The sequence below is a fragment of the Rutilus rutilus genome, assembly GCF_951802725.1.
Source record: "Rutilus rutilus genome assembly, chromosome: 19".
NCBI lineage: Eukaryota > Metazoa > Chordata > Actinopteri > Cypriniformes > Leuciscidae > Rutilus > Rutilus rutilus.
In genome coordinates, this window is record NC_140232.1 from 3071062 (window position 1) to 3094121 (window position 23060).

Sequence of the window (23060 nt, forward strand, 5' to 3'; positions counted from 1 at the left end):
GCAACACCGATTTTTGTCGTTGTTCTCTGTACTGACAGCACTCCAAATGTACAAAAAAATGAGCTCAATGTTAAAATTGACCGGAGTTCTCCTTTAAGTAATGTGGAACTGTCAAGTTCATTTTTTCACCTAAGCATTAGGTTTATTTACTTAATAATTTTAAGGCAACAGGTTTACTAAATTTTAAGTAAGAGAGCTCAACACTTTTTGGAAATGATGACAGAACTTTCTTCTCAAAACAAACAGTGAGATTCAGCAAAAGATGCCAGTACCACGTAGACTTGTGCCGGTATTCGGTAATGCGATAAATCGCGGTAATGAATATGCACGATATTGTTATCGCGGGCACTTCAAAATACCGTGAAAAATAATAGATCCGAATTTAGATTTTTAGAACGCACATTATAGCTTATTTTCCATCAACCGCTTAAACAAACGTATATGCTGCGCGAAACACGTGCGCACTCTGATGTAAACAATCGCCACGTGTATAAGCATGCGGCCGTTGCACACTTCTAGTCTAATGGTGGAAGGAGGAACGCCGCCGCCTACAGTCTATGGCCGCCGCCGATCTATCCGGATCCATCCCGCTTCTAAAAGCAGAGCTGCCAACTCGACGCATTCAGCGCGAGACTCTTCACACGATCACGCCACACATCCGTTTTCTCACGCAGAGAAAAATCGCGGAGCAAAGAGGACACGAAGACCGTCAAACAAGACAGAGCAGGTTACTTTTGATATGAAACAGGAGAACAATTGTGTCACAGAACGTTACATTTAAACCATTTAATGACCAGCAGCATGTTAGATGACTAAAACAAATAGATAAAGAGGAGTATTTTGCTGAATATGTGCACTGCACTTTTTTACATATTTATTATATTTTTACTTGTGTCATTACATAATTGTTATTATAATGAAAACCACATTATATTTGATTTAATTAGTTATTTGTAACCTTTAATAATACCAGCTGATAGGGCTCTATATGTGAGATTTTTTTTTTTCCTGAGAAAAAAATAACATGTGGGCTATCTACTGTAGCCTTCCTAATATTTATCCAATTAAAATATCGTGATAATACCGTATACCGTGATAAAAGATCACTCAATTAATCTCAGCATGAAAATGTGATACCGGCACATGCCTAGTACCACGTGCCAAACTGCTCTGGCTTTAACAGAGCATCCCTTCTATCAAAATGAGACTGTAAACCCTCAAACGTAAGATGTTTATGTGACGTGCTAAAAGAGCAGCTTACCTGACTGACACATGATCTTTAAGATTCTGTGACACTCCCAACAGCTTGCAGTAATTAGTCCCGTATGTGACATTCGTGAGTGTGACTTTCTTCTTATAGACCTTCCCAACATCGCAATCCTGCAAATACAGTTCAGAAACATGCAATTTATTCATACATTTAAATATATTAGATGTAATATAATAATGTATTAAGTTTTGTACTTTAGAGGCACGTTTTTGAGGTCTCGGATGATGGCTGTGTCTAAAAGTTAAGTGAGCTCAAACGCAAAAAGTTTTGAAATATATTTTTTCCTCCCATTTCAGATTTTTTCCACCACCACTTCCCTTTAGTGGCTCCATACTTTAAGTGACTGAATTGAGAGCAAACGCAAACTGCATGTTTAAAGGGTAACTAAACCCCTGGTCAGAGCCTGACTCCTCCCACTGGCAATATTTGAAAAATGCTGGAAAAGTAGGCAGAGCCCAGTGGAGAGGGGGTGTGCATCTGAGACGTATCTCTCTGCAGGCAAGGGCGTGGTTAGCTGGTACCCTCTGACATCAGAGTGTACCACAACTTCCAATAGGAAAATTCAACTGCAGTAGCCACTGTTCAACCTGAAGAGGGCAGCACTCAGACGTTTTTACACCCTATTTAGTGAAATTAAAATACTTTAAACACAAATGTCAAAAAAAGTACTTGAATCAATGAACAGCACTAATAAATCCCCATTCTTACAGATCATTCACTAAAAAAAGTTGGTTTAGGGTTTAGTTACCCTTTAATATATAATATGATAAATATTTCCTTCAGCATTATCATCCGCCTTGAATGGAAATTCTTTGCTGCCCTCATTGCAATGCATTATGGTATTGTATTATTAGTGAAGAATTATTTTATCAGGCATACGACTTTGGTTCCTATAATCTGACACATTCTGTTCATTGGACCTTTAATTCCCAAGAATGATGTCTAGGTAGGCAGCTCACTAAGTTTTGAACACAGCTATTATGATGAAGCAGTCTGCATTCGGTACCTTAAACAGAATAATCTCTGGTTTGCTGATGAATGGAGGTCCTTTTGATTCTCTACCCTTTATGGTCTTTTTAGCTTCCTTTGAAAGCAAATCCTTGTTCATGTCAGTCTTCATGGTGGTGTAAGATGTTTCAAGATGAATGTTTTCATCTGGTGTGGCCTAAGAGGACAGGCAAAAAACAATGATTTTGTAGCTGTACATGAAAGAATGACATTTATTCTATTATAGTGTATAAAAAGCAGCATTAAGGAAAGAGTAAATAAAAAAATAAGGTAGTAATACTAGGGGCCAGTTGCATAATCATAGCCATATGTTAAGAGTTTGTCCATTGTGTGATAATATAGACTGTGTTTCCCAAAAGCATTAAGACTATTGGTGCCGATGGTCTCAATGATCTACACAGTACTGGTCACGATGTTTCGACAAAACAGCTTAGACTTTTGATTAAATCAAATCTCTGAATATTGGGATAGATGATTTTTGTGCACTAAAAAACAACAAACATTAGTATAAGTAAATAAGTCACGAAGAAAATGAGGGGCACAAAGCACACGAGATGCAGGTCAGGGGAATGAAAAAATGTAAACGTGTTTTTTAGTCTTTAGTGGCCCGTTGACTCAAGCATGACTCATGCATTATGGTCAAGCGTCACATGCTTATGTATTTTATTGAAACTGTTACCATATCATCTTTGTGTTTGTGTTCCCAAAGGCCGGTGAACTCAGGCTGGGCCAGGCTCATCTCTCTTTTATCTTCATCCTCCATTTCTACACACTCTCCAAACTTCAGCTCTGCAGAGTCTGAAGAGGAACTGACATCACTGTTGCTGTCACTGTACGCCCTGACGCGAGGTGCTCTGGGACTGGACATTACATGCTTTTCCTGAATTAAACACGAGTGGAAAAAGTGGTTGTTAGTGTTGCTTCCATCAACATCTTTGATTTGGGGTCAGGAGTACATGTACAATATGACTCTATGACTGGGTGATTCCCTGATGTTATGCACACAGAACTAGTGTTCGTTGAGGATGGCTTTCAAAACTTCAAATATTGTAGAGTTGTGGAACTTTATTTAATCAGCTGCATGTGGACATTATCATGATGAACACAAAATAGGACGTCACAGAGGAACTGACGACAACTTCTGTTCAGTTACTATGCTTGGCTGATGAGCATAACATCGAAACCAGAGCTAAAGCGTATTTCCAAAGGCACTATGGGATAACTATAGGATGAATACTGTACTATAGAATTAACTGAAGAGTTGATGACAAAGCATCAAATGAGTGAGTGGGATGTTGCTTCTTCGTAATGGCGAAAGCTGGCATAAGATTTGACCAATTCTTTTGTTCCTTGCTCACTTGGAAAAAGGGCAAGTGTTAAAAACGCATACAATGTTCAGGACAGACAGGGCTTCATTCCTGTTCTCAGAAAGACCACAAAATACGGGTGTTTCTGCAGAATTTCTGCCAGGAACCACCACTTTTTTTTTCAGCAGAAAATCACATCAAGAAGACTCATGTCTTACATCATCAATATCATCATTTCAGATGAAATCAATAATTTATTCTGAGGTAAAATTGTATCGCAATGGTCATTAATCGGCTGTATATTAATGCGTCTAATGTGATTAAGACTACAGATTTTAGCCTAGAATCAGAGGAGTCTTTTAGGATTCTTAACTTTTCTCTCAGACGGCCAAATCATGGACAAAATTGTACAGTGTGAACCCGGCTTAAAGGGGTTGGTTGATTATGATTTAACTTTTCTAACTTTAGTTAGTGTGTAATGTTGCTGTTTGAGCATAAACAACATCTGCAAAGTTACGACGCTCAAAGTTCAAAGCAAAGGGAGATATTTTCTTATAAAGAAATTGCTTTTTAAGGACTACAACAAACGGCTGGTAGAGACTACACCACATTCCTCCCGGGTTAGTGACATCACCAACCCTAAAATTTACATAAACCCCGCCCCCGGAAACGCGATTTATAGATTATCATGACAGAATATTCTAATTAATGACTAGAAGATAACTACACATAAGCTACATAAATTCATCAACTAACCATTCAGAAATGTCCTGTTGCTCTACATGTTGTCACTTCTAGTCTCTCCATCTTTGTCTGACTCCGGTTTGAACATAAAAGACTAAAGGTTTTTGAAATTTTCAAGACACAAGCTGTTGAAGCTCCGGCCCCTGTGCCGGGAGCAGCAGCTCATTTGCATTTAAAGGAACAGACACAAAACGGTGTGTTTTTACTCACCCTCAAAAAGTAACAATTTTAACATGCTATATAAAAATATCTGTGGGGTATTTTGAGCTAAACCTTCACACACACACTCTTTTTTTCCTTATTTTACATCTTGTGAAAAGGGCATTATACCACCCCTTTAATACAAACAGCAGCTAGTCCTTCTACCTGTATTTTCCTTTTTCTATCTAGAGATGCTTATCCTGAGGACATGAGAGACTTAACCAGCTCCATAATATTATCCTTTTATCGCAATCATTATAATCACAAGCTGTATTTACCACCCCAATAATGCATTATTATTGTTACATGATATTTATCTTGTGGCCTCAGATGAGTCTGGTTCCTTTCAAGGTTTTATCTCCAACACCTCACCACACAGTTCCCAGTGGCTGCTCAATGGGGCTCAGAGAGAATAAAGGAAATATCTTGATTTCATTCTAGATTCCCTGTTCATTAGAGCCAAATCACATTGCATCACTGAAACACTCTCCTGAACGATGTTCAACATGCTTTGAAACTATCTGTGTAGTAAAAAGCACTGTACAAATAAACGTAATTGAATTGAATTGAAATAGTGATGCCTCATGATAAGATCCTTTTAATATACTGCAGACACATCCCAGCAAGCAATAGCCGTCATTTCACCATCTAGGTTAACTATAGACCCGATTATAGTCCGGCTATGAGTAACACACTTCTAGACAAAATAACCTTGAATTTGGTTACATGTCGTTTTTGCCAAAATAACTTGCGAGATGTATGATATGCCATCATGTAAGCAAAGTCAACAGTGATTACAAGGTGTTTGGTTTCATTTCTTTACTCATTTAATTTCTTTGTTATATAATTGATGACTAGTCTATTCTTGGGTGATGGTTTAGACATATGTTGGCTTATAATGGCATTATGCAATGTGATCTCTACTTCTGCAGACAAACTTGCATCATTCATAAGCTTACTTTACTTTCTCTTTGTGGAGCGCAGAACATACAATCATTTCAATCACTTTTTTACTGATAAACATATATGGTGAGTGTCATGCTACGCGATCACTGGTACCTCTCTCCTTGTATGTGCAGATGGAGGCAGAATGTTCTGCAAGAGTTTCTCATCACGTTTTTTCTCATGGCTCAGAGTCAGTACGGGAGATTTTCTACGCCTCTCCTTCACGTTCCTTTCCGAGACCAATTTAGCAACAATCTCCATTTGCCCCACTCTCCGTTTATCTTCAAATTCCCTTCAATGAAAAAGATAGAAGATATGAAAAATAGCTGTCCTCAAGCCTTTTAAAGATTCACATCAAATGTTTATGGGAAATTCTCACGCATTTTTCTTCCTGAAGCGCTCCTGCGCTCTCAGTCGGTGGATGTGTTCAATGCTGTTCAATCCTTTGGCCTCCAGTGACTCTTTCATGTGTTGCTCTTGCTCTCTCTGTTTCTGTTCATAGGCTTTCTGTTGTAGTTTTCTAGCACACATCGTTTCCTAAGTACATGGAGAGAAGATCTATCAATGGCTTATGTAGACGCAAACACTCGCCCAGCAATACTTGTCCAGTGCTGCTGCGGATACACATATCATAAGCTGCGTTTCCATTACCCTTCAAATTGTGCAAATTGAAATTGAGAATTGAAAATACACCCAATGGAAACACGTCAATTTCACAAAAAAATCCCAAGTATCGCAAAAAAGTTTATACGCTCGCATGAGGTGGTTTTTCAGGCAATTCGAAAAAGGAATATTTTGCAAAACTGGTGTACATAAAAGTCGATCATTCTTTAAAGATGATGTGGTATGTTTGGACAGAAGATGAGACAGAGTTCTTTATTAAACTCATAAAAGATGGTATCACAGGAATATTGGATTCTAAACAACAACGAAATGCCACAATTTCTCAAGATCTTGAAGCAGAAGGAGTGAGAAACACTCATATGAGCCGCTCTCAGTATAAGGGTCTTTCCTTGACATTAATGCTGTGAAAACACGTCTACGTCTCCTTCCATTGATAATAATGGCTAGTGCTTGGGCTGCGATATACTTAAATCTACCAACATCTGTTGCCATGATTTTTGGCGAGAGCAAAAAAAGACGTTTTACTCACATAACATTGGTTAATGGAAACGCAGTCATTTTGCAATCGTTTTTTTATTGACATTTAGAAAATATTGCAAAACTTTGTTTCCGCAACCAAGCTCCTGTCCGCAAGGGCGCTCCTCTATAGTTGCTGTTAGTTGTTGTGATGGATTTTTAAATTAATCAAAACTAACATTTATTTTCCTTGCAGGAATAACATTAATTTGCTTTTGAAACCTAAATGTTTTCAAACACTTTGATTTGATTAGCCTTTATTGTCTCCTAACGGAGAAATTCATCTTGGGCATTCGGGACAACAGATGCAGCACAACATACATAACACATAACATGATTTACTACACATAACATGAATTACTATAATTATCACCTTAAAAAAAAAAAAAAAAAAAAAAAACGTGAACACATCCCACCTTCCTAGCACCTTCTGCTAACGCATACTGTAATCACTAGCCTCTATACCTAATTACAGCTTGCCCACACCCTATTTGTTTTTATTCAATATTTTAATAGAGAGTGGCACAAAGGAAAATTTAAACCTATTCAGTTTACAGGTCGGTACCCTGTACCTTCTGCCTGAGGGCATCAACTCATACTCACTGTAGAGAACATGATTCGGATCATTAATAATTTTAAAACTCTGTTTTCTCACCGCCTCCTCAAAAAGCTCATTAAGAGTAGTCGGTGGCACTGATCCAATTATCTTCCCTGCCCTTTTAATCAATGTTTGGAGCTGTGTTTTTAGTTTAACTGACAGGTTACCAAACCAAGCTATGATACCATATCTCAATATAGACTCAATAACTGTCTTGTGAAAAAGGAGCATAATATCTTTATCAACACCATGAACTCTTAGTCTTCTTAAAAAATATAAACGCTGACACATTTTTGATGAAACATAATCTACATGATGTGACCACTGTAACTGTTTGTCTAAATGAATTCCTAAATATTTATATGTTGTTACTTGTTCAATCGGTACTCCTTCAATTATAATAGGGCTTTGATCACCTATAGACCTAGGGTCAAAAATCATTTCTTTAGTTTTGTTAACATTAAGGAGCAAGTTATGCTTCTTGCACCACTTCTCCATCTCCTCTATCTCCTGTATATAAGTACCAATGTCTGACTCTTTGTGGAGTAAACTCAATATGGCCGTATCATCAGAAAATTTAATAATAAAATTATTCCTATTGATGTTTCTACATTCATTTGTATATAATATAAAAAGTAAGGGCGAGCTTACACAGCCTTGAGGGGCACCTGTGCTTATATTAATCATCTCGGAAAGAGTGGAGTTAACTCTCACCTGCTGCTTCCTTTCTTTGGTCAAAGTCAGTAAAAAGTCGGAAAATCAACCACATTGGTACCCTAAGCTTCTCCTTGTGGGTGGTGAGCCTACAAAGAGGTGGCTCCATGTTGTTTGAGCTGAGCCTGACTAGGCCTCATGAAGCATTACACACATATTACGATTTATTCAAACCGCACAATTCTAGTTCTCCTTTCACAGACACGTCACAACTCCCAAATCAACTCATAACCCTTACGACTGATTGACCGTACCTGACTGGCAGCGAAACTGGCTTTAAGCGTCATCACTGCGGTCTGCCTCCTCTTTATGAGCTCCTTCCTCCTCTCTTTAGCCTCAGCCTCTTTCTGTTTCATCCTACAACACAAGAGCACTTAGAATACGTTTTATACTATCTTCTTTTAAACACACTTTATTAGACTGGCCACTAATTTGAAAGCAGAGAATTGACTTTATGCAAGTTATACAGACTGTGCATGTACATGTCTCACCTCTGTAGAGTCTGCTTGAGGTAGACAGATGCTTTGAGACGGCCAGCAAGAGCCTGTTCCTGTTGTTTCCTGAGGACTTCTGCCTGCTCTTGTAAAACCTTGTCACGTTCACTGTCACAGGAGATTATACGAATAACACTGTTGTCGGAAAAATTTAAACAAACATTTTCAAGTGGTGCTTGCCCACTTACAACTCGCCGCCATGATGCCGGGGTCTGTGGCGGTACTATAGGGTTTCTAGGCTTTTTATAAATTGAGAGAGGCCATTCTCTCTGCCGGTTATAGGTTAAAGACTCTTTACTTTGTTTTTTAAATACTTTTTAAGTCGATGAGCAAATTTTTGGCAAGGAAAAATAGATTCAAGATTCAACTAAATTTAAAATATGTTCAAATGTGTTGCATTGCCTCCTTTGAAAATCTATGTGATTTTTTTATTTTACCATCCATCAAGTGACAATTCAGCAATAAGTCTAATTGTGATATGATTTAGACTGTTAAAGATGCATGCGATTACTGAGAAACAATGTTGATAGTTGAAATCGACACCCACACAAACACCCCCCTCTTTTCATTGCTCCGCCACTAATAGAAAGACAAACTCTGCGACTCAAGCAACCACTAACATCTAGTGCAAATATGGATGAATCAGCTGTGATTCAACAACAGCATATCTTGCTTTTTGCAAATACCAGAGTTACTCACGTATCGAGCAGAAACAGAGCAAGACCTTCAGGCCTTCCTGCTCTCTAAAGTCTCCAGCACTGGAAAGCTGTTTCAATATTAACATGGCTCCTAACACTAATCATAACCCTTCTTTATCCAATTATATTCATGTGACCATTTACTCTTTCATCTCGATCGGATACGCCCCCTATTGCTGATTGGCTACAAGAGCGTTCTGGTTCTCTATGGACCAATCCAATTTGTTTTGTTTTTTTCTAATATTTACATAGCCAGGACTATGTGCAAACAAATTTTTTTCCAGAACACACACAGAAGAACAGACATCTAAGGGTACGTTCACACTTGTAGTTCGATTTGTTTGGTTCGTTTACTCCGGGCAAAAAAAGAAGAAGAAACGTTGAGTCTTGGTCTGCTTAGTGTTCACCTTGGCATTTTTAGCACTGAACCTAAAGGCATAGCATAGGGAAGGGATGTGTCCACAACCTGATTGGTTGGCTTTTATTCTGTATATTTCAAGACAGAACTTACCGAACGTCCACGCTGTGTGTGCATAGTCTACATATGATTGTATTTTGACCAACTGAGAACTCATGTAGACCATACAATGTGTAAAGGAGTCAAAACAGTGACAGGGATCTATCCGTCACACACACACACAGATCTGCTGTGAGGAGAAGCAGTTCTGACAGTTGAACCGCACCAGAGTTCATTTGGAAGCGGATCGAGACTCATCTTTTCAGCGTCTCGGTCTGTTTGATTGGTGGCACCAGGGTTCAGATGGCAGCGTTCACACTGATTCAAATGAACCGCACTAACAGAGCAATCGTCCCAGAGCTCATTTTAATCCAACCAAACATGCCAAAAGTGAACACACCCTAACAAATATTCACAAAATTGTGTGTTTGGATGTTGATTTCCATTTTCAACAACATGTCTCAGAAAGCGCTCACTGCCCCTTAAATGGCTCAGGTTACATGTCTTACATTTAACTGCAAACTGGAGTGGATGTGATAAAAGCGTTGTGCAATTGTGTGGCACATTTCACATTCAACTCTCACATTTTGTCATGTTGTGCTTTGTGTCTACGTTGTTTGATAACGCTCTTCTCTCGCTGGAGTCTGAGCTTTTGTTTCTTCTTGTCCTGAGTTTGGACGTTCTGCTCCTCCAGCTCAAGCTCCTCACGCAGAGCCAAGAAGCGACCCAGTTCGACCTCCACCTGACACAGCTCCAGCCTGGAAATAACACAATTACACTCTACATCCCCAACAACAGCATATCAAAGGCTTTCTGTTAGGCAACCCTGGTTTGTAGATTAAATCATGCTGTGTAAAACTGGATTTTACTTGTTTGAATGAAATAAGAGAGTTTGATGAACTCTTATGAACACTTGATGTAAAAATACACAACTCAAGACTTCCTCCCCAATCCATCCAGAACAGATACTAAGATAAAGCTGCACACATTTTTTTAAATAATGACATAAAACCAATGTTCAAAAGGATGTTTGAAATTGTATTGTTTGTCCCGCAATTTAATCAGTCGATTCTGTGCCTTCATAACAAAACTCGTTTTTAAATGTTATTTGAGAGCGAAATTAAATGATCCACATCGTGAACCTTAGTTTGAGATTCACTAGTGTAGAGTGTGACCTTTTCAATGCCCCTTTATGACCTTTCATGTAGTGTGTAATAAAGCTGTTTGTGAGTGTAAAAGCTCTCAAGACCAAAGTGCACTACAAGTTATTTTCTCCAAAAAGAAATAATCGATTCTGAACTGCCTGAAACGAGTCGTCTCACTTTCTGTTACAAATATATAGGGTTGTTACAAATTTGCATAATGTGGCCTGTGGCCTTCATTGGCTGATCACCAACAACACCAACTTTGACCCTCAAGCACTGAGTTTGGTTTGTGTTGTTCATGTCGAGAAAAGCAAATCCACTTTGATGCACTTCATAAGGATGAGACTCACGGTAAAAATCTTTACTGTTCGTATCACTATATATCCAGTGCTGAGGAAGATCCAGAACTGAAATTCAGTTATGCTAATGGCCGTTTCATTTCCGACTCTCGGAAAGGAGGGGTTTAGAGAAACCGAATCTTCGTATAAACAGACTCTGTACATGTGACCCTGGACCACAAAACCAGTCACATGGGTACATTTTTTGAAATTGAGATTTATATATCACATGAAAGCTGAATAAATAATCTTCCCATTGATGTGTGGTTTGTTAGGATAGGACAATATTTGGCCGAGATACAACTATTGAACATCTGGAATCTGAGGGTGCAAAAAAATCGAACCGTTGAGAAAATCTCCTTTAAAGTTGTTTATGTTGGCGATTGTGCTGCATTCACTCACAAAAATAAATGTTTTCTATATTTACAGTAGGAAATTTACAAAATATCTTCATGGATCATGATCTTTACTGAATATCCTAATGATTTTTGGCATAAAAGAAAAATCGATATGTTTGACCCATACAATGTGTTGTTGGCTATTGCCACAAATATACCCGTGCAACTCGTGACTGGTTTTGTGGTCCAGGGTCACATATTATGAGAAAATTAAAGTGTTTTTTGACCTAGGATGCATTTAAACCTATTGTAGACCTCCAAAACAAAACAAGGAGAATTTAAAATAGCATAATAAAGAGGCGCTTTAAGATAATTTTTAAACAGTTTAGAAATTTCAGAATAAACAGGTGAATTTCCTCCATTGCTTTTTTCATTGATGAGCAAAACAACCACTATATTTCCAGAAGTTTAAAGCCGTTTAAGTTTAAATATCACGATAAAAACAAATATCAAGACAAGTGTGATGATTCCTGTCTTGTGTTCCCCTTGTCTTGTGTGGACTTTTGTCATTTCCTGTCCTGTGCCATGTTTCTAGCCCTTTGTAGTTTTTCTTGTTTATTAGTCTCCCCTGGTGTTTCTGATTAACCATGCCGCCTTGTTATCTTGTGCCTGTGTATTTAAACCCTGTGTCTTGTTCAATCTTTGTGAGTTCTTGATGCTGTACGTTGGTCTGAGTCTGAGTCTCTGAGTCTGAGTCTCTGATGTCTCTGAGTCTGAGTCTCTGAGTCTGAGTCTCTGAGTCTCTGAGTCTGAGTCGTTTTTAACCGCATCGTTAGAACAAGAATGTAAGTTCAAGTTCAAGATAGGGAGAATAAATCCATTAAAATCCACAGGTATTAAGTGTGATTATTGTAGATCTGAAACTCACTCATGCTCTTTGAGGATCATGGCTAAATGATCCCCCAGATCCTCCTCCACCTGCAGCTCGGCACACACACGCTTGTGTTGAGCTCGGAGCCGGAGCACCGCCACGCTGCACAGAAGGAAGCAGAGTTAGACACTTCTCTTCTTCAGGGGACTTTGTTCGCAAAAAAAAAAGTGTTTTACCTGTTCTCAGCTTGTTTCTCTCTTTCAATTTCCAGCTCAATCTGCTCTCTGTTCTCCTCCAGCTCAGTCACATGGAGGTGAAATGCTTTTAGTTCCTCCCTTGAAGGAAGTACATTATGTACAAACTCAAATTTACAAATACATGTTTGTGTTATTCAGAAGCTAAAAATCTTCAAGTCACTGAAAATGTTGTTTTTTGTAACAAGAAAATAACAGATTTCCCATTATAGGGAATGCTGAGATTAATGATTAAACTGTGAAGATCCCTTATAGAGGCCAGTTCACACCGCGCCGACAGACGGCAACACACACTTCATCGGGGTTTGTCGGATCAGTGTGTCTCCTGACGGAGCTTGTTTTCGCAGATTGAACACGCTGATTCAGAATTAGATTGTCTGAGTGATGTAATCTGGTGACTGTCGTTGTGGATTGAATTTAGGTCACCATTTAAACCAGTCAACACACTCACAAGAGGGCAAAATCATGTCGCATCATACCTGACTGAATGAAAATGCACGTTTATAGTCTTTAATAATTGAGATTAGGTTAGGGGTTCGACTTTATGCTTAATTTGATATTAAGCTAATTTGATTTTGCACAGCCCAACTTATGATTTCAAAATCTCATGAATCTCATGACTTATCATGAAACTGGGTTGAAAAAAAATCCACAATTGTTTTATAATAAGCATTGGTTTTTTTTTTATTGTCTTGTTTTTAAAGGACAATATCTAAACATACAAAATACAGATAATATATCTAATTTTCTCACCCCATGAGTGAATTTTTTTTCTTTTCAGTGAATTTTGTGCTTAAAACAAAAAAACAAAAAAAGTATTTCCCAGTGGAGTAAAAAAAAAACAAAAAAACTTTTACCTTAAAACTATTATCTTGAAACCGTAGTGAATGTATCTTCTTTTTTCAGATGTTTAGATAGATCTTGACATCAAAATACTGTCCATATTTGCATTGTGCTTCCTTCCTTATAGCACTACTTAGAGCATCAGTAGTAGTACCAGTACCAGTCAAAACAACTGTAGTTAACATTCAGCTTTATATTGCTGTGTCTGTTGTATTACGTAGTTATATCCATGAAAACCTTCCATGCTGTCGTCAGTCACATGACTGGCAAACTGTTAAGATCAGATGCAATTAACGTGTTTGCACACCATATCTGGGGTCTCATTTATAAAACTGTGCTTAGGAACCATACTAAAAGTGTACGTGCGCCCGAAAGCCAAAAATGGCGTACGCAAAGAAATATTCAGATTTATAAAACCGTTCGTACGCCAGAACCTGCACAGAATTCACTTTATAAATCCCAGTCAGCGGAAGATTGTGCGCACATGCGTCTCCTCCCCGAAATAACCATATATGGAGCTTACAACGCCTAGTTTTACTATGCAGATCCTCATCTGCATATCATTTGCATATGATTATTCATCCACATGATAACGTTTAACGGTACAAGAAACATTACATTAATAAAAATCATGTAGTTGCCTATCCTTGCCTTGTTTTTGAATACATAAATCAAATAGTGTAAAATACATTTCAGAGAAAGTTTTTCTCAATCTTTTCCACAGGCCGAATTGTATTTTTAATTGATTTATATTTTTAATGGAAACAGATAGGCCTTGGGCATTATTTGCACGAAACTATTTTCTCAGACAATCTGGTATTATCATGATAAGCAATCATCTCTGTGGTTAAACTTCTCAGTATTTCATGTTTAAGTGTTGAACTCCATTAATTTGAATGGCATATTTAATCTAAATGTTTATATCAGAAGTAAAACATAGTTTAAATCATTATTTTATTTATTTAAACTGTTATTTGCGTCAGTTTCACTAAACGGCCCAACGCGCTCGCTGGCGCGGACATTTAAGAAGGGATGGATATTTGCTTCAAGTGACAGGCTTGGTGAGTGAAATTATATTTTGTATTATCTTTCTGTAGATGTTTAATTTTCTTTAGATTTTCTGTCTAAAAGTGACCAAAAAGACACTTAACTCCAGCTCACCATCGGTGTGGCCAATTCCCTTTGTCTCCAGAATGTGCGTACGCACGGCTCAAAGTTTGCTTAAAGGTGCGAACATTCTCCCGTCAAGTTTGTTTTTTATAGATCACAACCTTTGCGTGGGAACTGGCGTACGTACGTTTCCAGCCCCGTTTTGTGCGTACGCACGCTTTATAAATGAGACCCCAGATCTGCACCAATCACATGCAGTCAGCATTTGATTTCAAAACCACTTATTTCTTTTGACGTGTGAGCTGTTTGCATCCCTGAATGTGAAAAAAAAAAAAAAAATCTTTACACTTCACTAGTACAGCAAACACTACCATGACGTGCACCAACAAGTGTATCGTTTGGTGAAGGATTAACAATTTCATTCTTTATACAAAATAGAATTACTGATTGGTTTATTTTTGTTTTGGGTGAAATATGACCCCAACATTTCATTCAGTTTCTCTGAGATTTTCCTAAACGCTGTGAATGCACTATTGTCCATGGAGAAGGCATCGGGCCTGTGTCTCCAGCTCGACGGCTCTGAACTCCGTCCACCTACACCTCCTGACAGCTTTTCTATGGCATGTGCTCACACCATGATGTACAGCAGAAAACACAGTGGGAGGCAGAGATTCACCGAGTCTAAAAACCTTCCCACCCTGAGAGGCTGAGGCAGATTTATCTGTGACCTGTAATGGGAAGGGCCACGTTATTACAGTAAACGAGGATACAGACCTGGCTTGTAGCAAATTCAGTTTCTTCTGCTGGTAAAAGGTGTCCAGTTGGGCCAGAAACTTTTTAAGCTTGAACATGCTTTTGTTGTCAATGTATTGCTTCTCCCCGCCTGTGTCATCTTCACCATCACTCATTTCCCTTAGACAAGGTAGACAAGAGCCAGAAATAGATATACAAACATCTGAACAGTAGCGTATCTATTAAAGGGGCTATATGCAACTTTTTCCCCAAAATAAACGTAACAATAGCCTTTTTATTTGACCATTTATGACTCAAACATCTCCTGATGAGCACACTGACACCTTGTCAGCTCACAGTGGGTGCACCTATAAGCCTGTATCCTATTTTTCCTATTTTCTGTCGGGTCGGATTTTTCGCGCGCTGTCTGCGGATGTGACGTCAAGCACGTTCATGTTAAACGTTTCAGATCACTCTGCCACCACCGCTAGTCAGCAAACAAACTTAGTTTCTCAAACAATATATGTATTTGACTGTTCTTACCTCTGTAAACATAATGTTGACTTCTTTGCAGCGGATGACTTGTGAAGTGTGCACGTAGGAGAGCGAGCATAAAGGAAGAGCAGTTCCGTTTTTTGGCCACAGGTGTCAGTCGCGAGTTTAAATTTCAGAAAATCCCATGTAGCCCCTTTAAAAGTGAGCTTTTTTCTGAACAAAATAAATTATTTTATTCAGCAAAGATGCTTTAAATTGATTGGAATTAGCATTAAAGAGGTCCTATTATGCTTTTTTCCATGTTCATCTTTCTTTAATGTTGCTGTTTAAGTCACAATATTCCTCATTTAAATATTTCCCGCCCAAAGCATACACAAAATAAAGGAGCGTAACAGTTACTCCTTTACGATTGCTTCTTGTCAGGCTGTACGAACATGATCATCGCTGTAAGTTTTACATCATCAACCAATGACACGTATGTTCACAGTGAGCTTCATTACACGTGGGATTCAAATGGTACAAAGAAATATCTAACGTTAATTATGGTCATGGCTTGTCTTGAAAAACGAAGACAATGTGACGGCGGTCGTCGGAGAATCACTGCAGGACTGAGAGTCAAATCTTCTGACACTCACAGAATTTCATCAGAGGTCAAATCTGATCGCAACGGCTGTCGGTGAACACGTCAAACTAGCGATCAAAGACTTTTTGGCCAAGGAAGCGGAACACACTGCTCCAGCCGACCAATCAGAACACAGTGTGCTTTTCAGAAGGAGGGGCTTCATAGAGACAGGAACTAAACGGAGCGTTACTGACAGACTGGTGCTGCGTTCCAGTCCACTTTTAGACACGCACTTGCGAACTTCCCTAAGCACTTCCCCTTGGGGGAATCCCTGCCGCCATTTTGAAGTGCGTTCCACTTCGTGAAGTGGACGAGGGAAGTTTATATGGACAGACCCTCGTTCCCTCGATTTTGACCGAGGGAGCGAGTCTGCTTCAAATGTACACTTCAGGCACCTATATGTCCCACAATGCAGTACGATTGTGACGTCACCACATATCTCATCTAATCACCACCACAACAGACAACTCTATGATATATTAATTATATATATTTTTTGTTTAAAACAACCCAAACACACATAAACATTTGGATGCTGCATTAAACAAATTCTTAAAGGAAAAAAAAAAGTAAATAATAAATCAACTCCACAGCTGATTCCAAGTGATCAAGGGCTTAGGACGTTCCAGTTCAGCCCATTGCAGTTTCCGCCAGTAGTGGGCACTCGCAATGACGTACATCCGAGTGAACGAGACGGAGGGAAGTTTGCGAGTGAAGGGCATGACAGTTTTGGACTGGAACGCAGCATGGGTGCTTCCCAATATCCCTCCTCGTTTCCTCACTCCTCCCTCCTGTGACCCGGGAACTCTCGAGGAGGCCGTCCCCCGGGTGGCGCCTCTTAAGTCTCCTCCTTCCGCCTGTTTCTTTCCCTGTGACCCAGTTTCCCAGTGTGTCTGATTATTGATTACATTCACCTGTTCAGTTAATTATCTTATTAGTTCTCCATCTTAGGGGATGTTTACACGACACCGCTGTTAACTAAAAACTAAAAAAGTGCAAGTGTTTCAAAGTGCAAGTGTAAACAACAAAAACGTGAATCTCTGAAGACGATGGCGTCATGCACATGCGTGTTCATGCGTATTACGTGTTCAGTCTATAGTGTTTCAACTTTCATCTAATGGCCTGGCATCAGAATACGTTACGCGGATCTGTGTGAATGAGGATCGTTTTGACAATGGCTTTGTCTGGTGTCGTCTATTTTACGTGGATGCTTTTGCCTGTTCCTATGTTTCTCCTGTGTGGGTTTATTCCTGAACTCTCCCTCATCGTGAGCTCCGGTTAGCAGCCACCCGTGACACACGTGTTCAGTCCAGTATTTACCCAGCACTGGGTTACCTGTGGGGCTCTTTTTAACCCAGCCATTTAGAGTGAAGGGTTTCACACAACACTGTAAACTCTGCTTAAATATATTTTCTCTGAAACATTAGTAATATAGGCTACATGATATTAACCTGATATTGCAATTATTCAATTGTTCAATTATTGTCATCTTTGTGGTGAAAAGTAACTTGTGATTAAATGTTTTTAAGAATCAATATTAATCGTATTAATATAAACGTTTTTTTTTTAAAGAAAGAAATCAAATACATTGATGGTTAATAATATCAAAATAAGTTAAAGGCAGGGTAGGTAGAAATGGTCTAAAAATTCTATTTTTCAAATTTGTTTAAACTTTATGTACATATCAATACATAATTAAAATGTAAGTACTCTGAAAAAGAAAGTATCAAAATCGAGTGTCTGTAGACCTCTCACGACTGTTTTAAAGACATCTCATTATTTCCATTCACTCCACCCCCTCATTTCTGTGCTTCTTCCAAAGCCACGCCCCCAAAACACATGAACGCGCGACTCCGACCGCTGAGCTAGAGGACGCATTATTTACCTGAGACAAGCGGAGGGGAAGGGGCATTTTTTTGCCTGGTTTGCCTTCACTAACTGCATATGCCGGTACTGTAAATTTAGATTGCTCTTTCTCTGCCATTGTTTTGGTATTCCTAGGTTCAGTGCCTTCTTCTTCTTCTTCGATAGATTTTATTGGCAGCTTGCAAACATAGTGCATTACCGCCATCTACTGGACGGAGGTGTGATCAGGTTCCGTGCCTCTCGCACTCCTCAAATCAAACGGTCGCGCGCAAGTGGGCAGGTGCTGTGTGGCAAAAGGGTGGTTGCCATGGTTGCGAGAGAGTGACAGTCGCCTAAGCTAATCCTTTGATTCGTCCCGAATCGAAATAATGAGCTGTGTTTAATACAGATTAAACGGTCTAGAGTCACTTGATTTTTATACTCTTTTTTTCAGAGTTCTTACATTTTAATTATGTATTGATATATATAGAAAGTTTTAACAAATTTGGATCTTTAATTTTTAATAAATCCTACCTACCCTGCCTTTAATGACTGCATCAGGTTTTTATTTTTTACAATTCATTCTTTTAACCATTCAAGTATGTCTCCACATCTATGAAAAACAACAGCCTCAGCTGTAGCTTCCGTGATGAAAAAGAAAATAATGAACATGCATTTTAACACCTACCACTCAGAGCTGTCAAACCCTGTGGACCAATCAGGGAAGTCCTCCTCAAACCTGAAGATGTCATCCAGAGTTCCCTCCTCTAAAGAAATATAACATGAGGCATCAGATACATTAAACATCTGAGTTATGATAATACTAGTAATAATCAAGGCCATGAAGTGAACAAATATTATACATTTAGCTAACTCTTTCACCATTAACACTAAAGGGTTCATCTTCTGTGAACAGTAAGCTCTGCCTCCTTTGATTTGATTGGCTATCTCAATCATTTTGACATTGACGAGCACTGTTAGATCGCTGAGGCAGAGCATATAAATATAACTTTTAAAACTTGTTGTCATCCTAACATCAGACAGAGAGGAGTGTAACGGAGTGGAGAAGAGCAGCATCAAGAATATCAAATATCCCTGCAAATGATGGGCCTGCTAGTAATAACTTGTGGTGGTCGTAACCCTCTGGGCTTCTTCGTAAATGGGTCACACTTAGCTTCCTCCCGGTCAAAAACGGACGAAGCCTTAAAATTTAACTTTATTTTTTCCCAGGATAACCAATCAAATATATATTTTGTTCTATAATATTTTCTGATTATTATTTAGAATTTTTAGAGTTTTTTATGATACTTTGCATTAATTATATAATTTTTATGAGCTATTTTTTCCATTAGATTTAATATATATATTTTTTTATTTTATTTTTTTTCAATAAATGCAACATTTCACATCAAAATAGAGTGTAGGCCTAAAAAAAAAAAAAAATTCAAGTGAGAAGAGCGCCATCTAGTGGCTTTAAAATATATAAATATGTGTCATGTCCTATAACCGCCTATAGGCGGCCTATAGCTTTTTTATTTATTTATTTTATTCCCATTCGGAAAGAAGAAAATTAATTACTAAGCAACCACTGAATGGAACAGCACAAATTATATATCATTTTAAAGCTTAGGATCTCAGCTTTTTATTGCATCTCATTACATTTATTAACTCCAAAAGAGTGCTGAGTAATCCCTCTAAAACCGAGTGTACCGCCAGCAGGCGCCACCTAGCTGCGAATTACCATATTTTTCAAAAATCTTGCCTTGATTAACTTAAAAATAGTTATTTCAAACGATACCTACCTTTTGACTCTCCTTGCTATAGTTTTGGAGTTATTATGAGTATATAATTTTTATATAGTTTGGAGCAAAATTTGCTGTTACAGTCTTACCAGTTAATTTCTCTGTGTGTGTGTGTGTGTGTGTGTGTGTGTGTGTGTGGGGGGGGGGGGGGTCTTATTTGCACTCTTGATGTTTTAGAGTGTCACCCCTTCATTGCTGTGCACTTTTTTTCTGCACAGTGGCTGATCTGTAGCTTGTACCATCAAAAGTTTCTCTGAATTTTCGTATTTTTTCGTATTTCTCATTCATTTCCTATGTCGGTCATTTTTGACCGGGAGGAAGCTAAGTGTGACTATTTTTTTTACGACCCTTTAACATATCCGAATCATGTCCATGATTTTTTTGTGTGTTCACATAGCTAATACAACAAAAGTCACCAAGTGTCATCCCATTCCGATGAAGCAAAAAAAAAAAAATTATTCAAAATAAATAAATTTTCGGTAATTTTTGACCGAAGAAGCCCAGAGGGGTAAAATGTGTGTGAGTGTGTGTGTGTGTGTGTGTGTGTGTGTGTCTTTACCTTCTGTGTGTGTGGCAATACTATGAGGCTCATGTTCAGTTGCAGGTGTTGAGAGATCAGCACTGTTCGCCATATCCTCGTCTCCACGTGACCTGCAGGAGTAAACCAGCTAACAAGAACATCTTCTAAGAATGTTTTGCTAACCTTCCATTAAAGGGATAGTTCACCCAAAAATGTAAAATCTGTCATCATTTAGTCACTCTTAATGTTGTTCCAAACTGTTACAACCCTGGCTCTAGGGATGCAACATAAAGGACACAAAAACAGAAGTCTGCCAATCAAAATAAAGTTTATTTAATATTAAAAGAAAAGGGAGAGAGAGAGAGAGAGAGAGAGAGAGAGAGAGAGAGAGAGAGAGAGAGAGAGAGAGAGAGAGAGAGAGAGAGAGAGAGAGAGAGAGAGAGAGAGAGAGGCTCTATTCAGGTGACACCAATTAACCCGCTGATTGCAGGTGAGCTACCAGGGAAACTGCAATGAAACACAGATTAGAACACTCCCACATAACACAAACCCTATTCATTTCTTTCTTGTGCTGAACACAAAAGAAGATATTTTGAAGAATGTTGGTAACTAACCAAAATAAAATAAAAATACTATGGAAGAATTTCAGAAATTTCAGTTTGGGGTGAACTGTCCCTTAAGTTCATGGGTTCATAAAGTTCATATATACATACATACACAAACACACACACACACACACACACATATATATATATATATATATATATAACCTATGTGCTTAATGTTTTAAGAACATAAAGACCCGATAACGTCCAAAAGAACGTTCTTTTAACATTACTGAAAAAACGTTTGTTCATAACTTTGAGAGAACCTTGCCAGAATGTTCTCTGTTAACCGGGAATATAGGCTAACTTACTAATATTCAATAATGATCAATGATCGCCATATGCAGATTAGACATATCAAAACAGGCTGTATAAGTATTGTTTAAAAGCAGCCTAACGATCTCGATTGTTTGTCTGGCAATAGTCGCTGTCTTATAATAAAGTATTCGATCAAAAGGGAACGTATGCACTGCCTAAAAAGCTATTCGTATGACAGCATTTACACATTACCTACTTTTCCTGTCAACTTCTGGAGTCGCAGCAGCTTCTGTTGTTGTGCTTCCATGGCAACAGATTCGCGAGGTACCTTGGGAAATGTAGTGGTTGTAATATGCATGCCTGTGTTGTTTTGTCCGAGTCACAAATGAAGTACCTTTACAGTGTTTTCCAATTCCTAACACACTAAAATGGCATGCACAGCACAATTATTTAAACTGACACACAGAGAGCAAAACCTCTTCTCAAGTCTCCAAAAAAACACATTTTCGGCTTTACACACATTTTGCAATTCAAAATGGCACTTTTTAAACGCACTGAACACGGTTCTCTGCATAAGACACAACAATCTGACATAAAGTCACATGTTTGCCATTTCAAAACACTGCCATTCAAAATGACACTCCATGATCTGATTGGCCGACACATGTGTCACCTGACCAAACACCTCAGTGGTTAATTGTTAACACTTCAATCTTTTTCAGTTTTTTCAGTTCAGTTTTTTGTGAGCATATTTTTGTTCAGTCCAGTGTAAATATTTCTGCTGTGCATATGTTGCACTGACTTGTTTGGTGAAAAATAAAACAATAAATGTTTCAACAGCATGAGTGTGTAGCTGCAAATATTTCTGTGCGTGTTAACAATCTGAAGAATACAATTTGAACTATTTTAGGATTATGGCAAAGCATACTAAAGATGAGAGTGCTCTTCATTATGCCCAACAGTGTGTAGTTAGTTGGTTAGACAAAAATCTGCTAATATGAATGAAGTGTGTGCCATTTCGTGCAAAAGATTTATTTTGATAATGCTATGTAGTTTGGGTGCAGTACGTGCTTCATTCTGCAGGATATATGAGGTATTCAGCAGTTAGGGTGTGTGGTTTTGTGAATTGTGTTAAGTATTTTGATAAAACCAGCCTAGTTTGCAAAATTGTGTGTTAGCAAATGAAAAAAAAAAAACTGTAATGAGTCAAAGAGCTGTTTCCTTAAAGTCACCACGAAATCAAAATGGACAATTCTTGTTTTTTTTAAAGAATATTGCAGTATTTATTCAAAATCATAATTAGAAATCTTCTCTTCTCTGATGACGTGTTTACCAGTGCGAGGTAATTTATATATTATAATTATAAATATATAATAAATACTGCAATATTCCATAAGAAATAAGGAGTGTCCCTTTTGATTTTTATAGGGTATTTTTATATTTTTGAAAATATGTTTCCAACGTTTTTTTTAATAGGATACATTATATTGTATTATATTATATTATACAAATTATATTATATTATATTATATTATTATTATATTATTATATAATAATAACTTGTGGTGGTCTTAATGTGTGTGTACATGTACCCTAAAGGGTGTGTAGGCTATATGCCTTTACCTACTCTCTCTCTCTCTCTCTCTCTCTCTCTCTCTCTCTCTCTCTCTCTCTCTCTCTCTCTCTCTCTCTCTCTCTCTCTGTGT

At 38.1% G+C, this 23060-nt stretch overlaps 1 protein-coding gene across 1 annotated transcript in view; it reads right to left on the reverse strand.

Annotated features, from left to right (window-relative positions):
• The window catches only part of cfap74 (cilia and flagella associated protein 74), a 54816-nt gene extending 35884 nt beyond the window's left edge, over positions 1–18932 (reverse strand). Inside the window, exons 1-12 of the mRNA XM_084389718.1 lie at positions 18858–18932; positions 15250–15387; positions 12505–12603; positions 12326–12430; positions 10161–10334; positions 8419–8529; positions 8182–8284; positions 5855–6012; positions 5590–5767; positions 2958–3158; positions 2277–2435; positions 1262–1380 (exon numbers count right to left, since the gene is read on the reverse strand). Coding sequence (XP_084245844.1) covers positions 1262–1380; positions 2277–2435; positions 2958–3158; positions 5590–5767; positions 5855–6012; positions 8182–8284; positions 8419–8529; positions 10161–10334; positions 12326–12430; positions 12505–12603; positions 15250–15383 — 1541 coding nt within the window. The 5' untranslated portion in view covers positions 15384–15387; positions 18858–18932. The remainder of the gene's footprint in view (positions 1–1261; positions 1381–2276; positions 2436–2957; positions 3159–5589; positions 5768–5854; positions 6013–8181; positions 8285–8418; positions 8530–10160; positions 10335–12325; positions 12431–12504; positions 12604–15249; positions 15388–18857) is intronic.
• Between the last annotated feature and the right edge of the window lie 4128 nt (positions 18933–23060).